The sequence below is a fragment of the Odontesthes bonariensis genome, chromosome 6 (genome assembly GCF_027942865.1).
Source record: "Odontesthes bonariensis isolate fOdoBon6 chromosome 6, fOdoBon6.hap1, whole genome shotgun sequence".
NCBI classification, from domain to species: domain Eukaryota; kingdom Metazoa; phylum Chordata; class Actinopteri; order Atheriniformes; family Atherinopsidae; genus Odontesthes; species Odontesthes bonariensis.
In genome coordinates, this window is record NC_134511.1 from 13537115 (window position 1) to 13557465 (window position 20351).

At 42.4% G+C, this 20351-nt stretch overlaps 2 protein-coding genes across 2 annotated transcripts in view; both read right to left on the bottom strand.

Annotated features, from left to right (window-relative positions):
- Nucleotides 1–1570: 1570 nt before the first annotated feature.
- On the bottom strand, nt 1571–10924 carry LOC142382839 (monocarboxylate transporter 13). Its single transcript, XM_075468964.1, has 4 exons — nt 10723–10924; nt 10469–10612; nt 8397–9173; nt 1571–1977 (listed from the first exon to the last, which is right to left on the bottom strand). Exons 1-4 carry the CDS (start codon nt 10922–10924, stop codon nt 1841–1843), a joined length of 1260 nt encoding a protein of 419 aa, XP_075325079.1. The 3' UTR covers nt 1571–1840.
- Nucleotides 10925–15771: 4847 nt separating this feature from the next.
- jak2b (Janus kinase 2b) overlaps nt 15772–20351 on the bottom strand; it is a 33646-nt gene continuing 29066 nt past the window's right edge. Inside the window, exons 23-24 of the mRNA XM_075467484.1 lie at nt 17699–17812; nt 15772–16316 (exon numbers count right to left, since the gene is read on the bottom strand). Of these exons, the coding sequence (XP_075323599.1) occupies nt 16209–16316; nt 17699–17812 (222 nt within the window). The 3' untranslated portion in view covers nt 15772–16208. The remainder of the gene's footprint in view (nt 16317–17698; nt 17813–20351) is intronic.

Consider the following 20351-nt stretch of genomic DNA (forward strand, 5'->3'; position numbering starts at 1 on the left):
GGAACCGCTGGATCTAGGGCACGAGTTCCTGACCAACACCTCACTGGTTTAAATCATTTCGTAGGATCAGCAGCAGGTGTGTCACAGCGATGTGTGTGCAGCAGTAGATTTGTTCAAAGCTTTGCTTGGTCTTTGGATCCCGCCCTTTCACCAGCTTTCGACTTGACAACACATTCATGTTGTAGTTTTAGTTGTAGAACTGGCTCCATTTGTCCTAAGAAACTGATTTTTGGGAACACCCGTTCCTGAGGTTGTCTGTTGTTGCTATAGGGGCCTGCCTGAACAACGCACTCGGTCCTTGATAGCAGCAAATATGATGCGGTGAAAACATAATAAGAGCTACTGATGGATTTGAAGAAAAGAGATACATGATGGAAGCCAATTAGAAACATTTTGAATTTGAATCTGCAGATGTACAACGCATGAGCAGATTTTCAGGTTTGTGAGAGAGATGAGACCAAAACATCCCTTTTCTTTTAAACGAGAAGCCTGACATTTGGAGGAAAAAGCACTGTGAGGGTGCTCTGAAGCCCTTGCTGCCTGTCTTTAATTGAAAAAGTGCCCTGATGTGGAGCTGTTTTTTTGTTTTTTAACTTCTAAGAAAACAATATGGTGTCATCTCCACTTTAACCTTTGCAGCAACTTAGCCTTCCCCTCCCATTATTTGAAGCCCATTTACCCAAAGTGTATGTTGAACATTCTGTATTTCACAATGAGCATCAAACAGACGACTGATGTGTCTGACTCGGTGTGTCTAACAGTCTGTCACAAACGGTTCAATGAATATCAGTCTTGTGCAGGAGCTTCTATAAGAAGGAGAAGATTCCAGGTATATTTTTGGTCTAATACCAAACCGCTTCACGTGAGGCTTCTTTTAGATGGTTTGTGTTGCATTCGAGCCACAGAGAGTCTTTGTGCGAGACAGACTGTCATCAACACTTAGTGTCCAACCGGTCTCCTCCGACAAGACCAGGTTTTTCTCCTATTTCTTCCGGTTACCAGTGTGAAAGGCATGGTGACAAGTGAAGGCACACAGAGTGTTTTTGGAAGGCACCGAGATTTTTCCAACAAAAAAAGGCAGCCCGGTCCGAAAAAAGAAAGACGGGGAGCAGCACTTTTTCTCAAGGCATCTGCGTGTGCTCTCTACTCACAGGGAACACGTTAAAAAAAAACGGTGCTGGCGCTGAGAAAAAAAATAGCACTCAGAACAACTGAGTTGGGAATCACAGCAGTGAATTCAATGAACTTGAATCCGAGTTGAAAGTTGGTCGTGCAGCAGAGCGACGACTCTAAAAACGAGTCGTTCTTCAGACAGATGGTTAAGTAAGAAAAAGGTTTTGAAGCAGATAAATTCCTATAAAGATGTAGAAGGACGCAGAGGGGAGCAGTTCATGTGAGGAAAAATCCAAGAGATTAAGCTGGTCTGCAAGGAGGAATGGCCTGAACCTCCTTTAAACTAGGACTTAAACAGTTAAGGGAAGTACTGATCTGAAATGCTACTGCTGCTCAATCAGGTTACAACCCCCCCCCCCCCCCCCTCATTTATAGATATGCAATATCGGATAATGCAGTCACCTTATCTACTACCTTATGAAGTTTTAGGGTATACTTATGCAGAAATACAGAAAATTACACCATTAAAAAAAATACATGCACTCGGTGACCTAAACCTGCCCCACAAATAAAACTAGGCCAAATCATCCAGCTGCTTGCGTGACGCCAAGCACCACACAAGCTGCTAAACAGGTGAACTGGCACATCGAGTTCAGGTGAAAATTCCATAAGTGTGTTCCATTGAGCCTTTCCTGTTTCCTGGTCCTCTTGTTGTTTGGCTAAGCGGCTACACTTCATCCTGCAAAGCTTTCCTCTTCTGGATCAGGTGGTCCACCAGGAGGACAAACACCGCTGATGAAATGAGGCAGAAGCCTGCGAGGTAGAAGGCAGAGCTGTAGTCACCTGTCTGGTCCACCAGCCAGCCTGGCAAAAAGAGAAAGGGAAAATCACACCCTGTTCCGGAGATGATTTGTGCCCCTTCAGCTGCCCTGTTCAAATGTTTCAAAGCTAATCAGAGAAAATGATCACGTTCCAGTTCCTAAAAATGACTTTGATTGGTTTCATTACTCATGTACAGTACAGACCAAAAGTTTGGACACACCTTCTCATTCAATGAGTTTCCTTTCTTTTCATGACTATTGACATTGTAGATTCACACGGAAGGGATCAAAACTATGAATTAACACATGTGGAAATATGTACTTAACAAAAAAGTGTAAACCAACTGAAAATACGCCTTATATTCTAGTTTCTTCAAAGTAGCCACCTTTTGCTGTGATTACTGCTTTGCACACTCTTGGCATTCTCTTGATGAGCTTCAAGAGGTAGTCACCTGAAACGCTTTTCACTTTACAGGTGTGCCTTGTCAGGTTTAATAAGTGGGATTTCTTGCCCTATAAATGGGGTTGGGACCATCAGTTGTGTTGTGCAGAAGTCAGGTGGATACACAGCTGATAGTCTTACTGAATTGACTGTTAGAATTTGTATTATGGCAAGAAATAAGCAGCTAAGTAAAGAAAAACGAGTGGCCATCATTACTTTAAGAAATGAAGGTCAGTCAGTCCGAAAAATTGGGAAAACTTTGAAAGTGTGCCCAAGTGCAGTCGCAAAAACCATCAAGCGCTACAAAGAAACTGGCTAACATGAGGCCCGCCCCAGGAAAGGAAGACCAGAGTCACCTCTGCTTCGGAGGATAAGTTCATCCGAGTCACCAGCCTCAGAAATCGCAGGTTAACAGCAGCTCAGATTAGAGACCATGTCAATGCCACACAGAGTTCTAGCAGCAGACACATCTCTAAAACAACTGTTAAGAGGAGACCGTGTGAATCAGGCCTTCATGGTAGAATAGCTGCTAGGAAACCACTGCTAGGGACAGGCAACAAGCAGAAGAGACTTGTTTGGGCTAAAGAACACAAGGAATGGACATTTCCAGTGGAAATCAGTGCTTTGGTCTGATGAGTCCAAATTTGAGATCTTTGGTTCCAACCACCGTGTCTTTGTGCGACGCAGAAAAGGTGAACGGATGGACTCTACATGCCTGGTTCCCACCGTGAAGCATGGAGGAGGAGGTGTGATGGTGTGGGGGTGCTTTGCTGGTGACACTGTTGGGGATTTATTCAAAATTGAAGGCATACTGAACCAGCATGGCTACCACAGCATCTTGCAGCGGCGGCGGCTATTCCATCTGGTTTGCGTTTCGTTGGACCATCATTTATTTTCCAACAGGACAATGACAATGATGGGGTGCTGCCTCCACAGTCACCGGACCTGAACCCAATCGAGATGGTTTGGGGTGAGCTGGACCGCAGAGTGAAGGCAAAAGGGTCAACAAGTGCCAAGCATCTCTGGGAACTCCTTCAAGACTGTTGGAAGACCGTTTCAGGTCACTACCTCTTGAAGCTCATCAAGAGAATGCCAAGAGTGTGCGAAGCAGTAATCAAAGCAAAAGGTGGCTATTTTGAAGAAACTAGAATATAAGGCATATTTTCAGTTGTTTCACACTTTTTTGTGAAGTATATAATTCCACATGTGTTAATTCATAGTTTTGATGCCTTCAGTGTGAATCTACAATCTTCATAGTCATGAAAATAAAGAAAACTCTTTGAATGAGAAGGTGTGTCCAAACTTTTGGTCGATACTGTATAAGGCTCTAGCCTGCTCAGGGATATTCTCCATTTGCTTGTATTTGCTGTTGATACATGTTTTGTTTTTTTTAACCATATTATGTAACACTTGCTTTAAGTCTCTGTCACAGCTCCAAAACAAATATGAGAAACAAGAGGAAGTTCATTCAAAACAACTTCTGGTATGTTGAGTTTATGTTGAGTTAATTTTAATTACTGAGTCTTTGCTTCAATCAGCGTCTCAAACATCTAGGAAATGAATTTGACACGCACACAGACAGCAAATGAGTATAATTGATCAGCCGTGAGGCATATTATGGGATTCTGCAGGTCAACCTTTTCCCTGCATTTACACCACAACATTTCTTCCTATCTGAATCAATTCAATTCAATTCAATTCAGTTTATTTATATAGCGCCAAATTACATCAAATGTCATTGCCTAATTCAAGCCAATTGGAATTCAATCCATTGTAATCATAATCCATTTAAAAATAATCCAATTCGTTCATATAGAGCCATTTCAAAAACAATTTCCTAGCTAAGGAAACCAACAGATTGCACCGAAACTTGTCTTCGGTCCATTCTGCTGTCCTGAGCGTGCCTGAGGCGACTGTAGAAAGGAACGACTCCCTTTTAACAGGAAGAAACCTCTGGCAGAACCAGACTCAGGAAGGGTGGCCATCCGCCTCGCCTCGGGTTTGAGAGGACAGAAAAGAGGGGACAACAAACACCGTAACACCATTCAAAGGATACCTGTCGGTACATGTGACCACAATAATGTCACATGTACATAATATCATTTGAGAAATTAAACAGGGGGGGAAAGAGAGTAAAGTGAGGAGAGATGTGACAGATGAGGCCTATAGCAGCTTAACTATGGGATGTTTCAGGATCCCAGCTGGGTTCTTTCTGTGTGGAGTTTGCATGTTCTCCCCGTGTGTGCGTGGGTTCTCTCCGGGTGCTCCGACTTCCTCCCATTGTCCAAAAATCCGTAATGTCAGGTTAATCGGTGACTCTAAATTAACCCCGGGAGGGAGTGTGAGTGTGCAATGGCTGTTCCAGCGACTTGGACTGAGTCGAATTCAGTGGGTATGGATCTCTTCTGCTTGATTAAAAGTTCATTCACCCGAATCACCATTAGATTAAATCTCCGAACGACTGCCAGAAGATGGTTTTTGCAGAATGTGCTGATGACACGGTTACATTTTGGAAATAATAATAATACACATAAAAGAATCATTACTTCATCATTATATTTGCGCGGAATGTTGTGATAATAATGAAAGGTCACTGAGCAGTTTTCGAGGTCACTGAGCAATTTTTATGGAAATTTGTGAGACCGGGGCCGAATAAAGAGGGATCAGATGTACTCACGCAGTCTGTCAAACAGATGTAGAAAAACAGCATAGCAGGCGGTGCACTTCTGTCCCCAGGGTGTTCAACCCAAGATGTAAACAGAATGCTTTGCTCCATCACTTTGTCTATGCTTAAAACATAATGATAAGCATGTTCTCTCTTCCTGTAGATCGAGCTCTGGAGGCAAAATGCTCAGACTATCTGGCACCTATGTGACAGGAAAGCCTCCATTATTTACATAACATCTGCTTCCTCTAAAAGGTCTATTACCAGTGAGACTCCTTCAAGATCACTACTCCTCAACAGCTCAGTCAACTGAGAAAAAGTGAATCCTCGTTGTCAGACTTGAAGAAATTCCCTCGTGGTATTCACGACAATGGGAGGAATGAATGAGCAGTGTGCACACATGAGGTTCCAGCCAAAGCTGAGGTATGTAAAAAATATTTGCTTTGATTTACTACAATTTACAGTGAAGCCCACAATTATTTATACTCGCGCTGTATCTGGAGCCTGTTTAAAAACAAGTATTTACAGGAAATCTTCCAGAGATTTCTTCAGGTGGGAAATTACAAGACAAAAACGGGGTTCAGACATTGCATCAGAGATGATGATGACGAATGTGAAAAGTCCATTTGCCATCACAGCAATCAGATGGTTCTTGTAAGCACTCGCATGACACCAGCGGGTGTTGGCGCTCTCCTCGTCTGCAGAGACCTCCAGGGGCCTCAAGGTCACAAAATCTTAAAACGTACGTACGCCAAAAAAAAAAAAAAGCCAGTAGCTCCGCATAGTTTCCCCCCCAAAACTAACGTCAATGTACCAAACACACGCCTCCTGTTACAGATGATCCAATGAGCAAAGGCACATCCTAGTGCAAAGAACAAGAGGAACTTTGTGTGAGATGAAGCGCTGATCACAGAGGCAAAAGCCAGAAAATCAGCATTCTTTTTGTTGTTTATTCCCTTAGATCAGTAACAAACAGAAAATACTGTTCGTTCTGTTTAAGAGAAGTAGAGAGACACCCCCCCCAGCTTTTTGCTGAGTCTGCTGGACTTACAAAACCACAATCTACTTTATTTCTTTCAGTTAAGCTCAGCACCAAACTACAGAACTTAAGTGCTGATCTTACTCAGAGGTACAGCTTAAATGCTTGGCTTCATACTTTTTAATATCACTTCTGTTTGTACGACACAAACACTGTGATGGGTCTCAGAGAGCCGTAAGACAGACAATTTTCCGACTTTCAAACTGACCAAATATCCACAGAGTCGATGACATTTTAGGCTTCAATTTGAGAAATGGAGCTCCGCCTCCATCTAAAAAACAGCAAAATCATTTCTCTCTACTTTTACATCATTGCGCACATAATGCGACGGCATTAATGTAGCAGTGTAGGCGTCACAGGGACAACTTCCACTGAAGAACTTCCACAGGAGTATTGGTGCCGTGTTGGCTTAGTACTTCAGGTTCCGGATACTTTCTCGACCGCTGACAAATTAAGACTGAAAGTCAGGGACTGTCTGACCCAACGTTGGCTGTCTGCTGACAGATATTACCGAAGAATATGTACACATTCTGGACTCCAACCCCCTGCGAGCCTGGGATAAACATCGTTTGAGCAATCCCGTAAACAGAGAGGAAGCCCCCCTGCCTCAAATCTATTTACTGCTGGCCAGCAGAAGGTGCTGTTTGCCAAGAAACTTGTAATGATGATCAACAGTTATAATGTGAATAGGCTTGCTTTAGCACATCAACTATTTCACTGCTGATTTAGCACTCATTAGATAATAAGAATATTTCACACGACTTTTTGTCGTTTTCATTGTGACAAATGTGATCAGAACTGAAATATCAGTCTGGACAAAAGGAAGGAGTTGACACAGATTAATTCCTCCTTTTAGGATGATCCCAACTGATGATGTCCCTCTGATGTGATGCCAGCCTCGGTTCATAATCGCCATGCAGTGTCGAGTCTATCTATCAAACCGCAACAAGAGCTAGAAGACCAGAGCTGTGCACACCGGCATATCTGTCTCGCCTGAACAGTGTCAAAAATCTTTAGGCTGAATTTGGTGGCTTCTGATGAGAAGATGTTAGCAAAAACCTGCTGGTGATGGGACATTTCCCTCTCTAAACATAGGCCTACGGGAGCGTGACATCCCCCTGGCAACACTGCACTGTTTGACACAAACAACAAAGATGACAGTCATCCTCATAAAACAATTTATGTACAAACACTGCTTGTCTGGTTTAAATATCTGTAGGTCAAAAGACCTACAGATGAAAAGAGATCTGCACTTTGTCAAAGCAAGCAAGTTGGAATTCTTCGTTTTTCGAGCTCGAGTTCAAAGCTTAGGTATCATGTTTACCATAAGCAACGTATCACCTCCTTTCATATGAATAAAGATGAGGAAATGGACTTTTCTACCAAACATCATGATAACACATCCTATCATTCTCAGAGGTTTCCCTTTGGACTAATCTGAAGAACCAACAAAGGGACACTGCACCGCTAAAATGTTACATCATGATTTAAAGTGAGGTTCCTCTGAGGGCCCTCTCATGTGGTGACAGCTTGTCATCCACGTGCACAGTCACATGGGCTTTTTCTCTTGTCCGTGTGACTCAAACAAAGTCTGTCCCTCAGATCCCGCAGCAGCGTGTGGAGCTACTGCCGTGCATGGATGAGAACCATGCACACTGGGAGGTCAATCTTGCATGAATAATGGACATAATGGTTAGGTTTAGTTAAATGGCTCGTGAGGAGTTAAACCCATTTTCTTTATGACAGCTGAAGCTGCTGTCAATCTTTCCTCGCCCGAGTGCGTGTCAAGGGCTGCACCGGTTGTGCCTTCAGTTGTAGCGTATATCAGACACTAAAGGTCAACTCCATTTTTCTTTCTTTGAAGATATTTGCCAATAAAAATGTTGGGGAAAAAAGTTTTGACTGTATTGTTTTGGCCTTTAATTCCTTAATAACTTATATAAATTGTGTGTGTGCAAAAAAAAGGGTTCTTCTTCTTCTGGTAAACCTGATCCTGTCAAACACAACGTGCTGTGTAGTGAGGTCATATTTAAATTCCCCTTAATAATGCACACAACATAGTATTGTTTTAAACATGAGAGGGAATAATACTTAGACCTATATTTGTACATAATAGACGCATTTCTGGCCCTAAAACAACATAAATAACGAGATATATCTGATGTTGCCAGTTATCTTCCGTAGTCAAATAACTATTTATAACTATTCTATATAAACTATATTCAGGCCACAATAGAAGAAACCATCCTGTTGATAACGCCATAGCTTCCATCAGTCAAAGCAAAGAAAGAAGACAGAGCCACACCAACTTCTCACCTCCTGCAGGCGGACCTACGAAGCCTCCGATGCTCCTGAACAGCATTAAGAGGCCCAGACCGCTCTCGAATCCCTCCAGGGTCACAATGTCCACGATAGAGGTGACATGTATGGCCACCACGCAGCCGAACAGGAAGCCGTAGAGCGAGGCAAAGACCAGGATGGCCCAGTAGTTGTGGCTGATGGGGAACAGGAGTAAGATGACCCCGAGCAGAGTGGCCACGATGCAGAGCAGCTGCAGGTTCCTCACAAACCTCATGTTGGCAAACCACCCGCAGAACAACCGCCCGACCAGGTCTGCTACTGCCAGCACAGACAGGATGAAGGCTGGCCAGTACTCATCAATCCCCAAGCTGTTGGCGAAGGGCACCAGAAAGAGAGTGGGGATGAAAAAGCCTGCGGCTGCAAAGATTGCAAACAGGATATAGAGAAGCAGTTCAGTTTTTTTCAGGAGGGAACACTGGAAGATCCTCTTTCTTTCAGATGGGAGCGCATCGTCCTCCAGACTGTCTTTGCCTTCTTCTGTTGACCTGTGGCTCGTCTCCAGGGGTCTCATGAGCGCACCGCACACGCAGATGTTCAACTGAAGGCCCCCAATGAGGAGCAAAGCACCCTGCCAGCCGTACATCTCAATGAGCCACTTGAAGAAGGGACTGAATACGACAGCAAAGACACACTCCCCTGAGCTGGCAATGGCATAGGCGATGGGACGCCATCGTGCAAAGTAGTGGCTCACCATACTCATGGCAGGGATCCATGAGAAGGAAATGCCTGTTCCTGGGAAAAAAAGAGGATGAAAACTGTCACTCTTCATTTCAGTTGCTGGAAAAAAAACCCCACCATGATTATAAAGTTCTGATGCTGGAATATAAACCTCTGAATGGTCTCGGACCAAAATACATCAGTGGCTTCCTGACCCAGTATGAACCTTCCAGACCTCTCAGGTCATCTGGATCCGGTCTTCTATCAGTTCCCAGAGTCAGAACCAGACATGGAGGAGCTGCGTTCAGCGTCTATGCTCCACATGTCTGGAACAAACTCCCAGAAAGCCTCAGATCAGCTGAAACACTCAGTGTGTTTAAGTCCAGGCTGAAGACACACCCATTTTCAGCTGCATTTGAATAAAGCTCCAAATCTGAAGCTTGAGTTTCAAAACTTAATCACATTTTAACTACTGATTTTATCTATTGTTCTTATTTCTTTCTTTTTTGTTTAAAATTTAAATCATGCTTTTATTTCTACTGTTTTAATGTATCTGTAAAGCACTTTGAATCGCCTTGTTGTTGAATTGTGCTGTACAAATAAACTTGCCTTGCCTAATAATGAAAAATAATACAGATATTCTATTAATCATTGGAGGAGTTGTATTCAACCAGTGTAAAACCAGCTTCCTCAAGAATATGAAATGCAATCCAACAGCCATGTTTTCTTTTTTTTTTGCTTCTTACTCTGTATTAAACTGCAGTTACCTTTACCTGTGATAACTAAATAGGTGGGAGTCCCGTTTTGTTAACCAGCCCACTTTTACGTAGGAAAAACTCCAGAGACTGCGGGTTTATTTATTTATTTTTTCCGCCTGTGTGCGCTCATGAGCTCATTACGCAGCCCGTAATGTGGTTTAATAAATAGACGAGGGCTGAAAGCGTCATCTCTGCCTAAAATCTATGTATGGAATTTCCCCACATTCACTAGAAAAAAGGGAACCAGGCTGCGTGATTTTTTAAATTCTTTGCACATGTGTGCTCGACTCCTTTATCAAGCTATTTCAGCATGTTTTGCAGTTAGTCAAATAAGTTCTTAGGCAGTTTCTTTCACTTGTTAAACCAAAAAAAAAATCAAAAAAATCAGCAAAACAAAACAAAAGAAAAGTGCAACACCGATGGAGTACGAAGAATCTAAGTTTTGGGATCTGAGCAAAGTTTTTCTTTTCTCCTTTCTGTCCCAGGAAAAGGTGACTCCAGAGATAAATCTTGAAGGTGACAAAGAGTGACCAATTTTAAAAAGAGAAAGAGTACGTCACAAAAAAAAACGGAAACGCTTCCCAAGTTCTGAGTGTATCCCGAGTGTGTTACCTTCCAGGATGCCCATGGTGAGGTAGAGCCAAGGCAGACTGAGGTCCAGGGAAGCCAACAACAACCCCAAAGTGCACAGCAGACCCCCGATCATCATCACCACTCTCTGAGAAAACCGTAAGGTCAGAGCACTGGCTACTGGAGCTGCGGACAGACAGAAAAATAGGGGAAAAAAAACAAAAAACAAAGCACTACAAAAGGACCTTTGGCTTTCACACGGACAAGAAATTAAAGGCAGATGACAAAGTCTTTACCTGCAATGTGAAACATGGCAATTGTTGTGGAGGTAATCCAGGAGGTTGTGCTGGTCAGGACTCCAAAGTGGCTCTGGATTTCCAGGAAGAAGTGTCCGTAATTTTTGAGCACAGCAGCGGTAAGACCCATGGTGAAAAAGGCTGATACGACCACTACCCAGCCGTAACCCTCATCAGGAGGCCCGGCTCTTCTGGACTTCATCTTCCACAGCTTAGCAGGCTGTTCTCCTGTACTGAGAGGCAGGACTCGTGAAAATGTGCCTCCAAAAATGCACAAATGCAGAGCAGCTGTCAAAACGGTGCCCATGTGGGTTTAAACCAAATGCTCCCTTATGTTTGTAATTCAAGAAACCAAAATGAAGATTGGCTCTCCATGTGTCTGAAGGTGCTGTGTCCAGTTAAACAGAGACCCTGTAAATCCTGTAAGACTGTTGAAATACACTGACATTAAAAAGCTCAATACAACACCTAAAAAGCCAAAACCTCTGCTCCCCCTTAACATGTCTTGACCAAATGAAAGTGTAAATTTCACGTAAAGTTTGAACAGCAATTTATTAAGGTCACATCGTGTACGATTTTTTAAAAAAAACAAATCTTTAAAACCGACGAAACACATATTTAAAAAAACAAACAAAAAAAAAACACTTCTGAAAAAGTTTTAAGAAGGGGGAAAAAATTTAAAAAAGATGAAATTTCAAGTTTACATTTTCTCCCCGTCGCAGTCGGTCCAACTCCTGATATCCTCTTTGAGTCTGTACAGTAAGAGTGCTCCGCAAGTGCACCTCGTACTGTAGCGAGGATGCATCCGCGCACTCAAATATTCCGCCGCCGCCGCCGCCGCCCGTAATTGTTGCGCGCTCCTCTTCGGAGTTTTACGGTAACCCCATCGCAATGCCGCAATGTTGAGAGCGTTTTACGTCTTAAAATTGAGCTAATTTATCATCTAAATTGAACAAATGCTGCAGAACACAACCATTACAGTCGATTAAAGCAGAAACGAGCAATTCTTTTGAGGAAAAGTTTGAACTAAAAACGACCCCCGGGCTTTTGTGAAGCTAAAGCTAATCTGCGTGAAAAGCAACATCCGGGACGAAATACAGCGTCATTGAATTACGTTTATGCATAAATGTGAGCGCCGATTCATCTACGAAAAGCTTTCACGTACGTATTTGACAAATGAATTGAAATAAATCAACTGAATTGTTTTACGTATGGCCTTACTGTTTCTTACAAAGATGCAATTAATTAAATACGCAAATTGCGCTTTTATTTTAAAACAAAATGGTAAGAAAGACCTTGAATACGTTTTTAATACCTACAGTAATAGCCTACCTGCACCATTTACTTGACTAAATGCATGTCTAGCACAGGAGCCTACAACAGAGAGTTTAGTTTTCTAGAGCATTGATTAAATAAATAATAAAATGATACTTAATGTTTTCTCTATGATGTTATCGGCCTCTCGCATACTTGTGAAGGAATTTGGGATGTCTTTATCTGGTATACAGAAGAGTTTGTGTTTGACTCTATTACTGCAGTATGCCCGGCTCCAGAGGGTGGAAACCTTCCCCCACCGTGCTCCACAAGGCGTAGGTGCCGATCAGCTGCGTTTGTTTTTCTCCAAACTTGCTGCTGTGCATTATCACCAAACATCTCCACTCTGCCCTCATCTTTCAAAAAGGACATTTTTCTCCAGAAGTCTTGTTGTGTTTGCGGGTGTAACAACAAACCTAAGCTGTGCTGCCATGTTCTGTTTAGAGAGAAGGGGCTTTCTGCAGACAACCCCTTCCAAACAAGCCATACTTGTTCAGTCTTTTTTTTTTTTTTTTTTTCACATGCTAACTGAGGCCTGTGGAGTCCTGAGATGTAGCTCCTGGGTTTCTTTTTACAGTTTCTCTGAGCATCGCACAGTCTGGCCTTGGGATGAAGTTGCTGGGACGTCCACCCCAGGGGAGACTGACAGCTGCCTTCAATGTTTTACACTTGTGAGGAATCAGTCTGATTTGTGGCAGCATGTAACAGAACCAACCCACCTTCGAGGTCACATTCTGGACCTGGTCATTTCTAAAGGTGTTGATATTTCTTCTGTTGTTGTTACTGATTTGGCCTTGTCTGACCATTTTTGTATTTTATTTGATTTATTGATTACTAATTTCAAACAACCAGCTTCTCAGTTAAGAAGAAATACATTAATGAGAACACAAGTGCTCAGTTTAAGGAGGCCATAGTTATGTTACCAACAATGAGCGCAGAGTCGGTTGAAGGAATGCTGGATCATTTTAACTTGAAAATTTTGAATGTAATGGAAGCTGTTGCACCGATAAGAATCAAGAGCACCTTGATCAAACAGAAAACACCATGGAGAAACACCACTACGGTCAAAAATCTGAAAAGAGAATGCAGGAAAGCTGAACGTAAATGGAGGAAAACAAAGCTTCAGATTCACTATGAGCTGTACAAAGAAAGCCTGCGTAGTTCTAACAATGAGCTGTGCAAGGCCAGACAGCTGCATTTATCTGAAATGATTATTAAGAATGTCAACAATTCTCAAACTCTGTTTGCTATGGTTGAAAAACTCACAAATCCTCCTAAACAGTCAAACCCAGACCTCCTCTCCACTGAGAAATGCAACGAATTTGCCAACTTTTTTAGCCAAAAAATCAAAACGATTAGACAAAACATTCACGCAACACAGACAAACAAGGAAACTAATCTGTGTCTAAAACCTAGAACTAACTCTGACGTTATGTCACAACTTGCACTCTAGACATAATACCATCTGAATTTTTAAAAACTGTTTTTACCTCAGTAGAAAGCGATCTCCTACGAATAGTTAACAGCTCACTGGCATCAGGCATTTTTCCCAAGTCACTAAAGACAGCTAAGCCACTCCTAAAGAAGAGAACTCTAGACGCCTCTATGATGAACAACTACAGACCTGTCTCTAATCTCTCTTTTATATCCAAGATTATTGAGAAAGTTGTATTTAACCAGCTCAGCGACTTTCTGAATGAAAGTGGAAGTCTTGATAAGTTTCAATCAGGCTTCAGACGTCATCACAGCACTGAAACAGCTCTGGTCAAAGTGTTAAACGACATTAGGTTGAATACTGATTCTGGTAATGTTTCAGTCCTGGTTCTGTTGGACCTCAGCGCTGCGTTTGATACTGTAGATCACAGAATCCTGTTGCACAGCCTGGAAAACTGGGTTGGACGATACACAACTTTATGTGTCTCTGTCACCGGACGACTGCAGCCCAGCAGACGTACTGTGTCAGTGTCTGGAGGAAGTAAACACCTGGATGAGAGAGAATTTTCTACAATTAAATGAAGACAAAACTGAGATCATTCTGTTTGGTAGCAAAGAGAAGAGGGTCAGCGTTGGTAAATATCTTGAGACTCGGGCCCTTACAATCACTGACCAAGTTGGTAACCTCGGAGTGTTGATAGACTCAGATCTGACTTTCAGCAGCCACATCAAAGCTGTCACCAAGGCAGCTTTTTACCATCTCAGAAACATCAACAGAATTAAAGGTTTCCTCTCCCAAAAAGACCAGGAGAAACTCATCCATGCATTCATCTCCAGTAGACTCGATTACTGTAACGCTCTTTTAACTGGACTTCCCAAAAAGAGCATTAAACATCTGCAGCTCATCCAGAACGCTGCTGCTAGAGTTTTAACCCGGACTAAGAGATCTGAACACATCACACCAGTTTTAAAATCTTTACACTGGCTTCCAGTCAGTCACAGAATAGATTTTAAAAGCCTGCTGATGGTTTACAAATCCCAGAATGGTTTAGGCCCAAAATACATCTGTGATATGTTCAGAGAATATAAACCCAGCAGAGCTCTTAGATCCAAGGACTCAGGTCAGCTGGTCCAGTCCAGAGTCCAGACTAAACATGGAGAAGCAGCATTTAGCTGTTATGCTGCAAATAAGTGGAACAAACTGCCAGTGGAGATGAAACTTTCACCAAATGTAGACATTTTTAAATCCAGGTTAAAAACATTTCTTTTCTCATTTGTCTATGCATGACATCTGCACAGTATCTTTGAACTTATCCAGACTGTTGCTTGTTTTTAAGATTTATTTTAATTATTTTATTTGTTTCTCTTTATATTATTTTACAATTTTTTAATGCTTCTTCCACTTCCGGTTGCAGTGCTTTCATGTAAAGCACTTTGAATTGTTATATACATGAAATGTGATATACAAATAAATTTGACTTTTGACTTTCCTCCTTGACATGCCCATCAAACTGGAAAACTTGGAGAGATGCTCACACGTGAGTGCACTTGATTAGCAGTGCCTGGATACTACTTCATTTATATAGAAGCAGCGAGGGTGTGTTTTCCCAGAAGCTGCTTCAACATTTGGTTTTTGTTAAATTAATAACGATAATATGAGTAATATGTGCCATGTTGCTCGTCTGAGGTTGCATTTGCCTAATTTTGTGAAGGATGAGATGAGTTGTCTTTAAACCTTAAAATCGAAAGGGAGTGTCTCCTGTCCTTTTCTCTTGACAGTAGTACAAGCTCAAGGCATTTGTAAAGGCACAAGAGATGTCAAATTCTTCAGCAGCACTTTTGACAAATTGCAATGACAGGTCGTTTTACTCCTTCTTGAAAAAGAAAAAAACCCACTCAGTTTAGCAGGTAACACTCCAGGATTAAGTAAAGACCGATGCTTTGGAATTTAAAAGCACGACTTAGTTTTCGAGGGTTTTCGTCTCTGCAGCATTTGGACTTATACATTTGAACCCTGATGAGGAAGTCCAAAGCGATACACCACACAAATTCTTTTCACAGATATGTTCTTTAATTTTCACACCACCTCTCACATTGAAAACATAGACAAAGACAGATTTTTAGAATCACCTTCATATGTACTTAATTTACAACGACATCTTGCTGGCATTTCAAATATAGTATTCACCATATTTCAATTTTATAAAATTAAAAAATTTCTGCACATATGTACACAAAAATACTGCAGTAATGTAGTCCATTTTCTTCTCAGGTGACAGCACGGGGAGGTGGGGGGGGGGGGGGGGGGGGGGGGGTGGCAAGAGCTAGCCCAGCTAGCTGTTTGTATGAACAAAATACACACACACATGCACACACACAGAGAGAACTTGTTCTGGCAACAATCTGATCACAGTCACTATAAACTCTTAAAGTCTTCTTCTAAAACTTTGACCAAACATTTTCTCTCCATCAGCACCATCACCTTCAACAGTTTGACCAGCCAAACATTTCCGCGAACCTGCAATAGAAAAGTGCCTGGCTGAAAGGCACCTCAGCAACAGTTCTTGAGCAAAAACTTAATTTCAAACCACCAATTTTTCCAGTCACGCTGCTTTCCATAATGCAGGCACCTAGTAGAAGAGGGATCGTGCTTTTTCCCCGTTTTCCCTTTGCCACAATAGGGGCAACAACAATCCTGAGTGTCTTGATTGAAGAGGAGCATGGCACTTTGGGCGATTTTAAAACTCCTTGCTGTCTCTGAACAGGTCGATGCGCAGGGCCAGCTCCTTGAAAGAAGGACGCAAGGTGGGGTCTTTATCCCAGCACTCCTCCATGATCTCATGTAACTGAAAGGTAGAAGGTGAAAAAAAAAAAAGTTTTGAGCAATGGGGCTGAAAGAAACTTTCATTATATTTTACTGCACTGGCCTGGACTCGATATAATCTGGAAACATTTACAGTCACATGCTGGCCTCCGAAGAGTCAGAAGCGTTTCTTAGCTGTTGAATTCTTCAGCGGAGCCAACAAAATTTTTCTCATTGCTGGTGGTTAGAAAGGCTTTTAAGTTTAAGCCTTAAAGAAAACATGAGTAAACCTGTTTGACAAGGGCACAGCTGCCGTACACCACAGAAGTGACCAAAACTGCATAGTAGAGAGATACACTATATTGCCAAAAGTATTGGCTCATCTGCCTTTACACACATATGAACTTAAGTGACATCCCATTCTTAATCCATAGGGTTTAATATGACATCAGCCCACAACAGCTTCAACTCTTCTGGGCAAACTTTCCACATGGTTTAGGAGTGTGTTTATGGGAATTTTTGACCATTCTTCGAGTAGCACATTTGTGAGGTCAGACACTGATGTTGGACGAGAAGGCCTGGCTCGCAGTCTCTAGTTTATCCCAAAGGTGTTCTATCGGATTGAGGTCAGGACTCTGTGCAGGCCAGTCAGGATCTTCCACACCAAACTGGCTCATCCATGTCTTTATACACCTTGCTTTGTACACTGGTGCGCAGTCATGTTGGAACAGGAAGGTGCCATCCCCAATCTGTTTCCACAAAGTCGGGAGCATGAAATTGTCCAAAATCTCTTGGTATGCTGAGCATTCAGAGTTCCTTTAACTAGGACTAAGGGGCCAAGCCCAGCTCCTGAAAAACAGCCCCACACCATAATCCCCCCTCCACCAAACTTTACACAATGCAGTCATACAGGTACCCATTCCATGAAGCTCTCTACGCACTGTTGTTGAGCTAATCTGAAGGCCACATAAAGTTTAGCGATTGACTGTAGTTGGCGACCTCTGCACACTATGCGCCTCAGCATCCGCTGACCCCACTCTGTCATTTTACGCGGCCTACGACTTTGTGGTCGAGTTGCTGTCTTTTCAATTGCTTCCACTTTGTTATAATACCACTGACAGCTGACTGTGGAATATTTAGTAGCGAGGAAATTTCACGACTGGACTTGTTGCACAGGTGGCATCCTATCACGGCACCATGCTGGAATTCACTGAGCTCCTGAGAGTGACCCATTCTTTCACAAATGTTTATAGAAGCAGTCTGCATGTCAAGTGCTTGAATTTATATACCTGTGGCCATGGAGGGGATTGGCACACCTGAATTTAATTATTTGGATGGATATATACATATATATATATATAATGATGTGTGAGGTTTGGCTGGCCCTCCACAGCCAAACCTCACACATCCCACAGCTGTTCTTACCTCTGTCGGGCACTCCAGGGGTTGAGGCAGCCTGCTGCCTGATTTCAGGAGCTCAACGAGGTGATAGACAATCAGCTGTCCCTGCTTGTCGTTGCCCATCATCGACATAAAAACCTGAGCAGGAGGACGAGATGAAAAGGACAGTGTCAGGTGCACCCGCAGCATGTAAAACAAAAAAAGGAGCCAAGCTAACAAAGCCCTCTTAAGGCAAGAGATTTGTAATATTATTGACTTCATCAAGTGTCTGTTGTTTGGACCAAAACATGTCACAGACATTTTATCAAGACCTCAGGAAATGGTATCAGCCTGTGCAAAGAAATAAATATTTAGTTTCCTTTAAAGCATTATTATATACGTCTGTCGGACAGGAATCCCTTTTACATGAATGTTCTTTACTCACTCTTCACAAACACCAGCAGCTGTGACACAGAGCCACTGTATGCACACGATTATTGACCGTGCATGTGAGATAGGGAACATTTAAAAAGCATTTTCACACATAAGGTCAGTAACATTAATACTTTTGTTTGCACAAGATTCACATCTGGGTTTTCTTTTTCCATGAATGTCCCTCTCACTTCATTCAGACATGCCTGCGAAAGTGACGGGATGAGATGGCGTGCGTGACATTTGCAAATTGCACAAGATTGGACAGTTTAAGAAATGCTTTCGAACAGTTTTTTTTTTGAGTCAGTTTTCACTCAACAGCGCATCATGTCACCATAACAATGGCCATCAACATGCAGTGGATGTGCAAAACATACCTCTTTCCTACATGGTTAAGCTTGTTAAATAGTCCGTGTTAGACTTTCCCTTTACTCTGTCTGAGGGCTTTATAGGATTACATTAACTTCTATTTACTCAAGGAAAAACAATGACCCCCTCAGCTGCTCCGTGAAGGTAAAGATGTGGTCTGCTCCACGACCTGGACGAAAACCTCACTGCTCACTACGGAATCTGAGGCTTGCAAACACCCTTGAGAGAAACTCTCCAAGGAAGAGCCGACAGTTGGAGCACACTCTCCTGTCAGAGCTTTAAAAAGGGGGACTACCATCTCGGTTTGCCACGCTTTTTTTTTTTTTTTTTTTTGTTGGTTGACCCAGAACTCAATTCGAGGTTGAAGAGACGTGTGAGGTAAAACAGCCCCACAGTATCCAGAGCCTTTAGCGTCCGCGGGACAATCTCATCCGCCCACAGTCCCCCTTCTGCCGTGAAGCTTTTCGTCTCGCTCTGCATTCTCAAAACACAGCAGTTTTTCACAAAAAGATCATAGCAAGCTAACAAACGTGCTGCATTTTGCAGTGGCGCATGTTGAAAATGATTTTTTTGCATGTTTATGCTCATTTGATCAGCTGATGTGAAAAAGGAAAGTTTTATTTGTGATCGCCAGCAAACGACGAGAGAGCTCTTTGACTGATGTTGTTTAATTTCTTTTGACATTGTGACTCGACTCAGACTTGTTCCCTGATGAAACTGTTTCAAAGGAGTGCACTGGGTGTGTGTTAATGATATGAAGTCAGTTACGATCAGATTATCATAAAGCGAGTGCCAGCCTGAAAGGAGCTTGTAATTCCTGCTGCCATTTTCTTTTACACATCAAGCAAAGCGAATCACGGGTTGCCCGGGCTTTCTTGGAAGAAGATGTTCTGCCGGAAATGCACACGGTGAAGTCAGAGACACCCACATATTTACTTCCAGCGTTCAACATGTGAACATTGCGAGTAAGGACGGGCGCAGTCCCTGAGGCAGTCAAACAATCTTTTAACTGTTGTCATGGTTCATGTGTCATGGTTCATGTGTCAGGGCTTGTTTCTACAGAGCATGAATTATTGCGAACTGATGCCAAACACAAATACTGTCTACAATGACAGGACAAATTTCTGCTTAATGCGTTTGCTCAGCTCGAGGATTTGGACGTTTCGCGTTAAAGAATCTTACCGAGATTCACTCTTCTTCTATAAACTAGTCTGTGCAGTCATTCCACAAAGAGCTATACCAACAAACTGCACATATTTTCAGATGATGATTTTTTTGGGGGGGATTTTCTGACAGGCAGACAGAAAATACGGTGAGGAAGAGGGAAAAACATGCAAAGAAGAGGGCGTTCCAGTTTGATGAATTTGGAAATGACGTTCTATTATTTGAGGACGATAACAAATAGTAACAGCCTGGGCATTAGCTGAAATGTGCATTTTGTTGAGTTATAAAATAGTTCAAAGAAACGGTGAAGCTGTTGCAAGACCAGACGTATATTTTGCATAATTCATATTCCCAACTGGCTATTTACTTTAGGATACAGAGCAACACTGGATGAATTTCCATTTATAGAGCTGGAGGTTCACTTCTAAAGTTGTTCCGCACAGCTGCAGATTTTGTACCAATCAATCATTTGGCGCGCCGATCGCCGTGAGCAACTTTAAAGGATGTCTAATTCTGAGAAAGAGTTGGCTGCCAAGATTTTCTTTGCTTAATTCTTACCCCACACTTTAAAAACTACACGAGAATTAGGGACACGGAGAGGAGAACACACGCCGTAAATTGTAGTTCTCATTTGCACATCAGCCCAACAGGTTTGGTGATTCCCTCTAACCCAGATTTATAGATTCAGCTTGAAGGTTATAATGAAGGAGATAGAAATGACCAGCTAAGAAAA